At 39.7% G+C, this 13315-nt stretch overlaps 1 protein-coding gene across 1 annotated transcript in view; it reads right to left on the bottom strand.

Annotated features, from left to right (window-relative positions):
- The window catches only part of MED13L (mediator complex subunit 13L), a 180567-nt gene that overhangs the window by 20180 nt on the left and 147072 nt on the right, over positions 1-13315 (bottom strand). Inside the window, exons 16-22 of the mRNA XM_015294868.4 lie at positions 10578-10780; positions 7534-8480; positions 6877-7056; positions 5235-5458; positions 4125-4317; positions 1903-2347; positions 84-303 (exon numbers count right to left, since the gene is read on the bottom strand). Coding sequence (XP_015150354.2) covers positions 84-303; positions 1903-2347; positions 4125-4317; positions 5235-5458; positions 6877-7056; positions 7534-8480; positions 10578-10780 — 2412 coding nt within the window. The remainder of the gene's footprint in view (positions 1-83; positions 304-1902; positions 2348-4124; positions 4318-5234; positions 5459-6876; positions 7057-7533; positions 8481-10577; positions 10781-13315) is intronic.

Below are 13315 nucleotides of genomic sequence, written 5' to 3'. Positions count from 1 at the left end.
GTCTCTTTCAGTACAACAAAAATACGAATATGCTGTGATAGAATGACTCCCACATACGAAGATGCAGAACAAGGTAGAATTACCTGGAGAATGAAAGAATTCCTCATATTCTCAGGCAAGTTATCCAGCATTTCTGTGTAGCATCTCATCAAACTCAATAGCCAAAAGTTGGTTGAGGCTGATTCTTCATCTGCAGTGTAGGTAAAAGGATCCACCATGTAGATGACAACTGCTGGAGGATAGGCATTGCTGTCCGCAGACTCTGGTTCAGTGGGAATCCCTATTCTCTCTCTCTCTGTAACACTAGAGATATGCATGTTGTTAAATTCAAAGGTAAATTAGAGTTAAGTATTGTTTTGGGAGTAAAAGCGTGTGAGATTGAAGCAGGGGAGTAATAAGTGAGTCTTGTGTTCAGAAAGAAAACTAAAACCACAACAGTAATTGAAGAAGGATTACTTTTACCCACAGACACTTCATTCAAATCACTCTTTAGAAATGATGCATTAAAGACACCATGAATTCTAATACAAAATCATTTAATGCAATTAGCATAGTTTAGTTCTGAGGAATATGGAAAAGCTGACTAAATATTAAGTCTGTGAGTTTTCTTATGTTTGTGCTTGCCTCGGTTTTGGTGTTGTTTGGGGTTTTCTTTTGCAAGAGAAGGAACTGAGAACTGAGTACCAAAGTAATATTCATGGAGACTGACGTCCTCTGATTAGTTACAGAAAAGGTTCCCTTGGTAATGGAGGGAGCAACTGAACGTTTTTAACTTTGTAAAATACTCCTCCATGCTGCAACCATGACGGGGAGGCTCAACATCTGTAAGTGATAAAAGCAGCTCAGACTCACTTTGTCAGCAACCCCACTGCAATTGATAGAGGTATTTTGCATAGATCCAGTGAACAGATGTCTTAAGAATAACCTAAACTAGTACAGGATGTGGGCTTTTCACTTAAGATGCAGGAACTCCACAACATACATCATAACTATTAGTAATATGCATTATTACAAGAGTAATGAAAAACATGTTCACTCAGGAAGTCACTTACATAAGACATTAAAAAACATCTCCCTAATTTTTATGTTTGATGGATGACTATAATAAGGTCTTTATTTTCAAGTAACAGGAATAGAACCCTCCTTTCAGACCTCGCAACGTATCTGCACATAAAGCACTTGCAATACAAGATATTTAGGAAAAAAAACCAACACCATGGATCTTAGTTTGTTTCTGTTAATATTACAGGCATGATAGAGTTGCCCATCTATGAGCTATTAAGTGCCATAAGAGATATCCTGCAGTACCGCACAGTAGCGAGATGGAGCCAGCAGATATGGCACAGAGCTTAAGACACTTTGTGTTTTTCTTGAAGTGCAAACGCAGTCCAGGTGGGGTACCCTAGGGCATCTCAAACAGAACCACAAGAGCCATGTTACGTAGTTGACTCAAGCTTAATTTCTTATATCGAAATAGGGAACTAATTTTTTCCAACTTCTTTCATCAGTAATGAGGGTAGATTTAGGTTGGGTATAAGGAAAAATTCTTTTACAGTAAGGGTGGTGAGGCACTGGCACAGGCTGCCCAGAGAGGTGGTGGATGCCCTGTTCCTGCAGACACCCAAGGTCAGGCTGGACAGGGCTCTGAGCACCGGATTGATCTGTAGGTGTCCCTGTTCACTTCAGGGGAGTTGGAGTAGAAGTCCCTTCTAACCCTAAAGATTCTATGACGCTATGACTAGAAATGAATAAAAAAAGGGCCCTGTTTCATTTACAACTGGACAGCAGTACAGCACACATCCAAGGCTCTTTTCATTTCAAGGACTTAAATAAAGATTATGAGTAGTATGAAAGCAGAAAAACATTGGTTTTATTTATATTTTGAGTGATTTGAGCACTTACCCTTCCTGTCCTTCTTGTTGCTGTTGTGATAAGTTTTGACCTGCTTCCGTGTCTCCTCCAGGACCTGTGCTTCCTTGTGAGCGATCTGCTGCATTTCCCCCAGTGCTAGTGTTTTGCCCTGAACCAATGTTTCCACTAAAGCCTGGAGTAGGGGTAGCGCTCATCTGGTTAACGCCGGGTGTTGCAGAAGATGCTGACAGCTGTGGCACAGAGGATCCAGAGGATGAACTACTTCCTGCAGGAAGGCTAGTGGTCCCACCGTTGGGTGTGGAGTTAAAAGAACTGCCTGTTGGTGGTGCTCCCGAAGTGGAAAGACACGTTGAGTTTGAGGGTACGGGTCCAGTGTTCCCAGGTATTGTCTGCGTCTGGCTTGCTGGCGCTGGGGTTTGGTACTTCGGTGGTAGCAACAGGCTGCTGTCAAGCTGCAGAGTGGCTAAGTAAGGTGCTGAAATGGCATATAAAAAGGAAAGGAGATTAATGACAGTCTTAAATAAAAGTGAGTTGGATTAACCATAAAGTCATACAATTTTTTCTATGTCCTTAAGAATATTCTAAGAATGTACAAAATCTAAGTGAATATAATCTCCATTAGAAATATTTAGTTTGGAGTCCATGCTTCAGAGTTTCAGTTCAACTGATGTGAATCAGATGTCTGTAGAAACAGGACTGACTTTGCAAAGCTTTGTGGATCAAAGTCGTTACTGACATGTTATTACCTCTGGTTTGACTGTGTTAGGATAACACCCCTACTTGGTGTTTAGCTCTGCCACCTATTACAGGTTATCTTCACCAGACTGAAAATCTAAAAGGCCTTTTTATTTGAGCTACAATAACATCAAATTTTAATGTAGTTATTTCTGCTCCTGAGCATCAGAAAAACATATCACAGTGATCACTTCAAAATGCTGTGCACATGTTATATATTTCTACATGTAAGCCTCAAGTCCTTATGTTAAGGAATAACTTCTCCCCCTCAGTTTTTTGGTAAGTTAAAACTAAAAGCAGAATGGATGTAGAAAGTTGATTATTTGAGATAAATAAGTGCTATCATGCTCTGCCAAACTTTCCTCAAAGGATTCAGCAGTCTGTGGAACTGAGCAGATAATTCTCATCTCTGTACGCTTTCACAAACTTCCTTTTTCCAACACCAGATCACCAGTGCTCACAGTAAGCAGGCTTAAGCACAGTCAGTCCTTTCCCAGAACAAAGGGAGTAAGAGCTGCTCAAGAAACTATTCATAATTCCTTGTTTTTTTAAAACAAAAAGTGGTTTGTGCACCTCAGCTCAAGTTTAGATGTATGTGCCTGGTGCTCCATGATCACTGCCTGTCTTGCTAACCAGCACCATCTCAGCAGAAGTACTGACAGTGACACTTTGGAAGGGTTCCTGTCTCAGGCTAAGATCTTATTTCATAGTCAGGTATGCCATACATGTTACACTGCCTTCTGGAATGGAACAAGACAAAACCTGGGAGCAACGCAGATGTTAGACGAGGCCAGGGACTGCTCAGCCAGGACCTGTTTTCTGATAGCCCAGCAAAGTTCTACACTCTTACTCTTTCATTCCACAATCTGTCATCCAACAAACACATCTGATACTATGTTATAAAAGCACAACCAGAGCAGGTAGCCATAAAACACCTCCTTTTCTAGTCTTTTAGAATGTATCAGTATGTTTCAGGAAGGAAACAAGGCTACCTGTGGTCCAGAGGAGACAATGCCTTCCCACAAAGCTGTTCAAAGTATCTCACTCATCGAGGATACTGTTCTTTTTTTTTTTCCACCTGCATTAACTCATTCTTCTTTTGTAGTTTTATTGAATTTATCTTTAATTTAAATAAATCTTATGTTTGAAGACACCATGCACATCCCTCTACAGCGATATATCCCATATGAATAGCATATAACTGAGATCAATTCAGTCGTGTGTGGAACATCTTTGACACATGATGTCTTAAACCAAACCGACTTCTGAGAAAAGGTAATAATTTGCTTTTGAATCTTTAAGATGACCACCAGACTGTTAAATAAGAGAACGCTTTCTGAATAGGCAAATTTAACCAGGAAGTGATTAAAAAAAGACATAACACGATCGTACACTATTTCTAAGCAGATCTTAATCCATGTCTTAAGAGAAACTCCCTTGCTTCCAACGGCTGCAAATACCCTCTAAAATACCTACAGCCAACCAAAAGAGTCTTGCTAGCACCCCGGCACACTTACCTAGGTGATGCCGGCAAACTTGCGCATAAAGTTTGAGTCTGGAATGATTGTCGCACTCCTCAGTGCCCCAGGGCTGGTTAAACCATTCGCTCACCAGCTCATCTGTCAGCTTTTGTGCCACAGTCTTTCCCACCCGCATAATCCCATCGCGTAACACTTTGCAGATTGGTTTGTGCTGGCCAAGCCGACACATCTGGGGAGGAAAGAAGAAATACTTGTAAGTAGATGCTGAGCACCCGAAAGAGTTATGCAGAGTAGTTTGTAGCTTACTCTGTATGACTGTATCTGTAGATCTGTATGACTAGCACACTTATGGTGACTTCCTATTAAGCATAAAACCCAAAGATAATTCAACAGAAGGCTGAACTGAAGGTTCAATCTTGTCATTCAATAGTACACAATGACAATGATTAGACAAAGAAAAAGAAAACAGCTTCTTTCATCTACCCCTTCCTCTGCAGGTTTGGTTGGGTCCCAGTGTTCTAGGTTGCAATGGTATCAATGCTGGTACTACACCCCCTGAAAATTTCAATCAAAGAAGGCATGTTCCCAAGCCATGCTCCCCATCCCATTCACTGCAGTGGCACAGAGGCCAGTAAAGCACAAGAGATTAATTCAGTGCATACTTCTACATTACATAGAGAATACTTTTCTGCTGATTATAATGAGCTGCTAGAATTGTGTTACTGCTGAATTGATATTCCAGCGTCCTGTATTAAACAGTGGTTTTAGCTCTTTGTAGTTAGTTCATCTCAGTGATGTTTGAGGAACGGCTTATGCAGTTTTTGCTTATCCAGACAAGCTATGAAAAAATATTCAGTTGATACTATTGAAACACCAACGACCACAACATATGCAGTGGTGGTTGGTGTTTCAATAGTATCAACAAGATAACATACAGGATTACATGTTCTTTCCATAATGGAATCAAAATTCTAACAGTATAGCTCAATTAGGCATTTTTCTTGACTCTGAAAGTGCAGAAAATCCTCAAAGAAAAGAAATCTGTATAGAAATGTTTAAAAACTGCGGCTGTTTCACAAGGAACATTCAGCAAAGCAGAAATGATGCATAAATAAGAAATAATGTAGCATGGTTTTTCTTTCCAACCTCATATACAGCACTCAAGTCCCTGAAGAAAGTTTTGGCTCCATCGAGCAAGGCCTCATTTTCTGGACACACCACAATATAGGCAACATCCCGATGGCCCCCATATGGGTCTAGCAACAGCCTCTCCCAGAATGGCAAGGAGAATGGAGAGATTGTCAGGAAGTCCTTGTCATATCCCACCAGTAAAGTTGGGATTGGAAGAGGCTCAGGAGATTCCTCGGAGCCTTAGGAACAAAAAAGAGAAAGAGAAGATGATGTTAAAATAACTGGCTTAACTGCAGTGGGTTCTCTGATGTAATAGGAGGTTGGGTCTTTCACTGAAAAACTGGAAATCACTAGTCCCTTACTACATTTTATACCATACTGTAAATACACATACTGCCCCTCCTGAGTCTTAATCTTGCCCACTTAGAGGAGTCTTCACTTTGTCATAACCATGACCACACCTCACTAGTGCCTATTCAACCAAAAGCAATAACATGAATACAATAAAATCTGATTTTATGGAGCAGCCTCCAAGCTGGTGGTGCAAAATTACCAAATAAAATGGTTAGCCGAAAGTTATTCCTAGGGCATATAGTAGTAAGCAAAGTTATCCTAATTCAAAAAATTGCCTTCTGCTCCTCTCCATACTGAGGCACTTGCTGTCACAACTCAGAGGACTACCATCAAGTTCAGCATGGTATCTTCCAGCCACTGCTCAATAGAAAAAGTACTACTGAAAGAATCCAAACAAAAATAAGCTGATAGTTTCTGCAGAGTATAATCCAACTTCATAAAAAAGTCAGCATTCAATAAAATTTGCTGAATCTGTATCAAAGGCTCTGCTACTTACTATATAGCAATTCTAGTTTTGTACTCTAACAACAGCTGGCAGATCTTAACTAACTCTTAAATTCATGAATGCTGGATAAAACATTACATTAGAAATACTTCTCATGAAGCAAAACAGCTTTAGACAGGAACTGCAGTTACGCAATATTGTCCTAGCCTCAAAGGAAAGTAGCAATACATCAAACACTAGCAGAGAGAATATGAGGCACTACAGAACAGTGAGAAAAAAAAAAACACCTAAGTAAGACTGCATCAGTTAAAACTGAAATAAGCTGCAAGCAAGAAATAACCACCTAAATGTCAGTCGTTATCATCCAAAAGTGCACATACAAAACCTATTTTGTAATGCATATTTTTAAGAAGTATGAATTGCAACTTAGAAATACTTTAACTGAAATATCTTAGTAAATAGGAAACCTTAGAATGAGCGTACCTCTATGGGAAACTCTATGCATTTTTAGTATTTGGAGGGTTTGAGCATTGGCTCAGGAACCTCCTCTCCCTTTATTATTTGGTACAATTTTAACAGCTTCCTCTCTTTGTGTTATGTATATACAGTGCAAGCCAAAATACAGACTCAGCTTGATCCTCACCCAGCAGCTCTGCATGGTGTAAATGTTTATTGTCTTGAAGGACAAAACCTCCACTGCAGTATTCAAGCAATGTACTGCAGATGTCATTTAAGACCATGAAAATCTAACCAAAGAGCCTGATTGTGACAATGTCTTCTCCAGAACAAAGCTTGCATTCATCTCTAGAAAACCATACTTTCATTTTAACTGATAAGCATATCACACAATATCCATACCATAGGTTCCTCGTCCTGCCATCTTATGGAACTGCTGCCACGTGAGTGGTCCCTGCACGTGCTGGATGTTCTCCCAGGTCCTTCCTGTTCGCTTCTTCTGGATGGCATCCTGGAGAAAGGGCTGCAGTGACAGCAGCATACGCACCACATCCTGGGAGGAGAGCATGCTGATGTCCAACACTGCAAAAGAACAATGGAGAGCCCATCATTTCCAGCGAGGAAAAGGAAGATTTTTTAAGTGACAGCATTTTTTTCATTTATTGTTCTTTTGTACTGCTCTTCACAGTGCCCATAAAAGCTGAATAACTCTAATTAGTGTAATGGAATTTAGTGTGGTGCTTTATGAAGCTATCACTGAAATAAAGCTGTCGTAATAGTCCTTATCACATATCTTTCAATGTTAGTTACCATTGCCTGCCTCTGCTTTAGCTTTGTGAACCAATGCAAATTCTGAGACAATTTAGATCACTATGTCTAAATGACAAGGACAACTGGACCACTATGGTTTTCTAAGTCATTCATAAAGCTTTTGAAAACCTACTTCAATTCTAGAATGTTTTAATGTACCTCATTTCCCACAGAAAGATTAAGTTAAATCACTATTGTCAAGTTTCAGACATACTTCTAAAGGTGAAAGAAATCTGTATGGATCCATACCATTGCTGTGAGGCCAAGAATGTACAGTGGCACTTCTCACTAGGGCTTCATCCACTTTCCCACCAGTGGGGTTATCAACGTACTGCCTGCCTTGCTCAAGGGCATTGAAGCATTCTATCCAGGAATCGTTACTGTCTGCCTGCAGTCTGTCGTAACTCCAGTTCATACATGGGAGCGTCTGACGATTATTGGAGGACATGTAATCCAAGCAGCTCAGAGATGTGAAAGGCTGTGTGTGCTGATTCTGGAGGAGGAGGAGGAGGCTCATTGGAGGTTCCTGGGTCCTTCTAGCTCCCTCTCCCATCTGAGAGATCAAGTTACTTTGACATATCATCAGTCGTCTCTCTGCGGCTTGGCCAATGTCTGAGGTCTTGCCAAAAATATCCAACTCATCCTCAATGAAGAGCCCAGAGTTGTAACCTAGTTTACGGTTCATAATAGCACTAAAGCCACAGGTGCAACGGTACTGATCCTCATTAGATGAATCTGGGATGTATAATCCAACATCTGCACCTTTAATGTTCATGTTACAGGCGCATATACAACAGCTATCAAAGTTACGATCTTTGAAGATGTTCAGCACAGAGTCTGAAAGAATCAGCGTAACGTAGAGGCTGTGGGCTTCTGGGATGGGCTGAACAGTGGCTGGTTCCACAGAATTGAGCGGTCGTGTTGTAGAAGGGGTAGAAGCAGGCGAACCTTGATCTGTGCTGTCATATTTTACAGATCCTTGACCACTCGCAGTCCCCCCACCTCTGGGAGTCCTTGGGGTCCTGGGAGTGCGCGGGGTAGGGACAGAGAAGCGGGGAGTTGCTGGTGATGGCAGAACTCCTGCTCCACTGTTGCTGGCCGGAGCAGTGCTATTCAGCGTCACTGGTGTGTTCATCTGAGGAGTGTTCATCTGAAGATAGTCTTGGTCAGCCAAACTCCCAACACTAGGCACATTGCTACAAGGAATGTAAGAAAAACAGATGCAACAATCTGGTTGGTTGTGAAGACTGATTACATCAGAACTTATTTTTACATACAGAGAGTCAGTGAAAACCCAAGGGACTCACTGTAACTGCAGTACAGGAACACCGTCTGATGTTGTGCTCATAACCTTCTATACTTATGTCTCTTTCAACTAAAACTGTAATCCTCGCATGAACACAGCTGTTTCTTATCAGTATGATAAAATGGGATCACCTCAGGCACTTAACCCTCTTAAAGATTATTCCCATGGGATAAAACTCAAATGCTCTTTAAAAGAATCCACAGATAAATTATTAAGTTTTCGGGATATTTGTTAACTCTTTTAGGGAAAAAGAGAAAGAATATTCCTTTTTGTAATTGTTTTAAGCACAATTATGTGTAAAAAGATGTATATCAGTGGAAATTAAGAAAGTATCTCAGTCATGGAAATGTTACCTTATTTGAGAAATGATCACTTGAAACAGCTTTCAGAAGTAATGTGGCATTCATATAAGGTATTGCCTAGTGGTGGTATGCAACTGATAACAGCGTTTCAGGCACTACAAATGCAAATACCCATTCAGAACTGCACAGTCTACAGTACAAAATGACATATTCCATTACAAACCTTCAATCCAGTAAAGGAAGAATTGTATTTTTGGGTTACCACTTGTCATCAATGATTTTATTACTCTTGTCATTTGCTGCCAAACTTAAGTGACCAAAGCACAGTTTGTATATTCCCCTGACATGCATCTTCTCTCTGCAGTGACTCTTCACATCAAGTGACAGGTAACACACAGCCAATCAGAACAAAAATCTTTACTTAACTCTTTCCGAGTTCCTAATAATTTGTTCATTTTTCTTGTAGTGTCTTCATTACATATCAGGGCAAGGAAAAATTCTGAAGATGCAGTATGTCTCTTTATAAAAGAATGAAAACAGATTTTTTTTTCACGTCTGCTTTCACTGTGTATTTTATGAGTTATTTAAAAGGAGTACCACTGCAATGTTCTCATCATCAGCAACTTGAAAAGGAAAACAGTAAAGACCAGATTTCTTAGAATCATTTTATTACCTTGAACTGATGTATGTCCAATTCCAAGCAAGAGAAAAAAAATGAACAAAGGTTTGAAGGAGCTCTGAATCTGAAGTATACTGAATGCCTCAGACTAACAAGAAAAGATGACCTAGAAACCTTGATTGGCAATCACCACTCTGCTGGAAGCCTGCAGTAAAAATTTTCACTCTAATTGGATTATATTGAAAATGAAAGATTTTTTCCCTCAACAAATACCTGAAATTAATAACCAGCTCAGGCCTGATGAATCAGTTACTATTATGAAAAAAAACCTGAGAATTGGATTGCTCCCCAGGCACTACCAAGGCTTTACAATTTCTTTTTTGCAATTCTTTTGAGAACACTGAAGGATCCTTTGGAGCTGGAAAAGGACTGATTTAAAGGATTTATAAACTGATTTAAAGATACAGGCTACTTCCTCTAGAAAGTAGCGCAGTGCAAGCAAGGAGACCTTTGTACCACACCATGCCTTTTAAAAGATTTTATAACTTAATGGTGGAATTTCTTGATAGCTTTGAAGATCTCCAGCAAATAATTTCTTCCATAAACGTTACTAATTTCTGAGAACTGGGTAAGGAACACATACTTTTATGTTAAATAGCAGTGATTGCTTATAAGTCACAGCACCCTAAAGAGATGTGACATCCTTTCTTTTGGTATTTAGAAAGAGGAAGATAAACTGCATCATTTTATTTTCCAGCTTTACATTGGGTTACAGTATTTTTCTGTACCAGAATTGCAGTTAATTCTTGTTCATCTGTAAGAGTGCAGTGGATAAATACTGCCCTAACAATCTCCAGAAAATGTTCTTAATTCAAATGTTCATACAATCACAATTTTTTGATCTGACATAATGACAGATTTGAAAGGTTTAAAACACAATCGCAGGCTATTTTATGGTTCTGGTGCTTAGCTAAAGACTCATTGGGATTCTCAAGAGAATTAATTAACAAACTATTTGAAATGTGGGGATGACAAACTCTGTAATTCCCAACAACACTGTACTTACTTGTAGCCATCTCTAATGAAAGTGGCTGGTGGCAAAGGAAGTTGTTCAATTTTAGGAGGAACAGCCCAAGAAGGCCTGAATATGCAGGCATCTGGTATCTTCAGAGGTAAGAGGCACTGACTTGGCAGTATCTTCAGTGGAGCAAATACAGAGGAGCCCACAAAAGGTTGAAATGATGGAACTTTGTGCACATACGAAAAATCCTGTAACATCCAAGTGACATTGTTTACAACACCACGGTAAGGTTGAACTTCATGTTTACACAACTATTTTTCATTAAAACTTGCTGTACTGTTTGAACCTTCTATAATTGTATTTTTCCCCATAATTAAGTATATCTATTCATTCTACAAAACATTCAAGAGCTGATCCTTCAAGGAAACTCAGTTGAGGCTCCTTGGTACACTAAGATACTGTATAGCACATTTCAGTTAGACTATGCTCATTAAGGACGAGGTACATTTGAAAAGCAAATGGTGCACTGAAATATTCACATTATCTAACTTAAGGCATCTACTTTATGCACGTAGGAGGTTGATCTTTTCAAGACTTCCACACTCATAATGGAGAGGTCGAGTCATATTGTGAAGAAAATTTATTTGCCTTTAAGTCAGCCTCTTGGAAGAACCCTTACATTGGGAATTAAAATAATCCAACCAGCATCAGTGCACACTTTACACTAGCAACACTCCTAGTATTGGACAGAAATAATCAGCCAAACATAATATTAAATGTGAATATAAATGAAGTTCAGTCAAATTGGACTTCCAATGACTGTTATGCTTGCTTGCAGACAATGATGACAAGAACTTGAGCCCGAGTTTCTAAAGCTATGCCACGTTTCATTCAGAAGAAAAGAACTAGTCCTTTTGACACACTACTGCAAAGTAAAAATAATTATTAAATAACAGCAGTCTCTCAGAATACCAGCATTTGACATCTCATTAGATATTTCCATTTTTCCCTTACACCTTGTACAGCATTGAGAGATGAGAAATGTGTGGATTACTATCTCCAGCTGCTGACTGCTCAGCAGAGGAAATCTACTTACATGTTCTCAAAATGATCAGCAATGGGTTTAGGTGCTTGTTTCCCCCACTGGTGTATATGAGCAGGTGTGACACACTTAAAAGCAGAGTAAATTGTGCTTGTTGGAGATGTTATCAGGCAGAAATAAAATGTATAGTTCAATACTCCTAAAACTGTTGTGAGGGAGACTGAAGTACTTCCAACAGCAATGACACCCTAAAATCTGTTCCCACTCAAAAGCTTTCAGCTGACCAAATCACAATACAGATTTTATTTCCAGGGCCAAATTGTTCTAGTTTTAGCAAGTAGTTCACTTGGAAAACAGAATAAAGCAAAGCAAGGTCTGTTACAAACCTTGTTATAAACTTTAAACTACAACTGTATACATATCTGTAGACACACGAACTATACAAAGAGAGTGGACAACAGTAAAGCCTTTAGGAAAAAGCTTTTTCTCATCATGCCTTCAAGTTATCAAGTCAGGACAGAAGGAAGAAGAGGTCCTGCAGTAACAAAGCAGACTTTCCAGGTGGCTGGCTGTCTTCAGGGGGGGGACACTACAACTAACTTCCTCACACTTCTGACTGGTCACAATTTGTTTCTGTACAGAGACACAATCCTCGAATGCAGCAATCTTACTTCCTCCCACAGACATACCCAAATGCAGAAAGTCACCCTGTGGTTCACCTGTGCTTTACTTTCAGTCTGCCTAAGTCATTCCAGAGGTGCCATGCAAGAAAAAGGTCTCATTCACAGCTGACTAAATCATATACACTTAGGCAAGATTATATTTCAGTATTCTCATATTGAGTTATAGCCGCTTCTGCTCCGTGTGACTACAAGCTCTTTGTGTGTACACCTCACTCAGCAGTGCCAATAACTAAAGCAAGTCCTCAGCTACTGCCAGCACTCGGGGGGGGAGCTGCTGCTGAGGGAAGAAATGGCTGCAGAAACAGAAGATTTGGGACAGGGTGGGCCTGAAGGAGAGGAATTAGGTTATAAAATCAAAGGTTAGGGAATACCAGGAAAACAGTTCTTGTGTGTATCTCTCTACTGAGTATATGTGAACAAACAAGCTTGCACTGCTGCAGAACAAGGAAAAGCGCTCTTCTAAATTAAAAAACTCTCAGCTATATGCATGGAAATATGATAACTTCTGATAAAAAATTGGTCAAAGAAGTTAAGAAATGCAGAATGCACACAATCAGGCAGAATGACTTTAACCTACCTGTTGACCTGTGCTAAGGATGGAACAATGAAATACATATCAATGTAGACCAGGTGCTTATGTTAAGTCTTTTTATGTGATGCTATGGAAAAATGGATACATCTGAATATGTAAAGCAGGGGAGGTGAGTACTAGTACCCCACAGCAGAGTCCCCATTTAAAAATACTTCTTTACTCAGATATACTATAGGACTCAATAGAGGAGTAACTATGTGACATTACCTGACCTGTGTTATACAGAAAGTCAGATAAGAATGGTCCCATCTGGCCTTAAAACTTGTGAAGTAACATCAGCTGAAGAAGAAACAGAGCAAGTTCAACCCCTGGGCTTTCTCAGTGATTTTCAACCCTAACCAAAAAAGGCAACATTTCAGAGAGAAAAAGGCAGCCTTTCTACATGCATGATTTTATCCTAGTTGCATCCCCAGAGACTGGCAGCAAGGAGTGGCTATACATAAAAGATACAGAAAAATTATCTGAA

The sequence above is a fragment of the Gallus gallus genome, chromosome 15 (genome assembly GCF_016699485.2).
Source record: "Gallus gallus isolate bGalGal1 chromosome 15, bGalGal1.mat.broiler.GRCg7b, whole genome shotgun sequence".
NCBI classification, from domain to species: domain Eukaryota; kingdom Metazoa; phylum Chordata; class Aves; order Galliformes; family Phasianidae; genus Gallus; species Gallus gallus.
The sequence above is the reverse complement of the archived record's forward strand: the minus strand, read 5'-3'. Positions and strand labels throughout refer to the sequence as shown.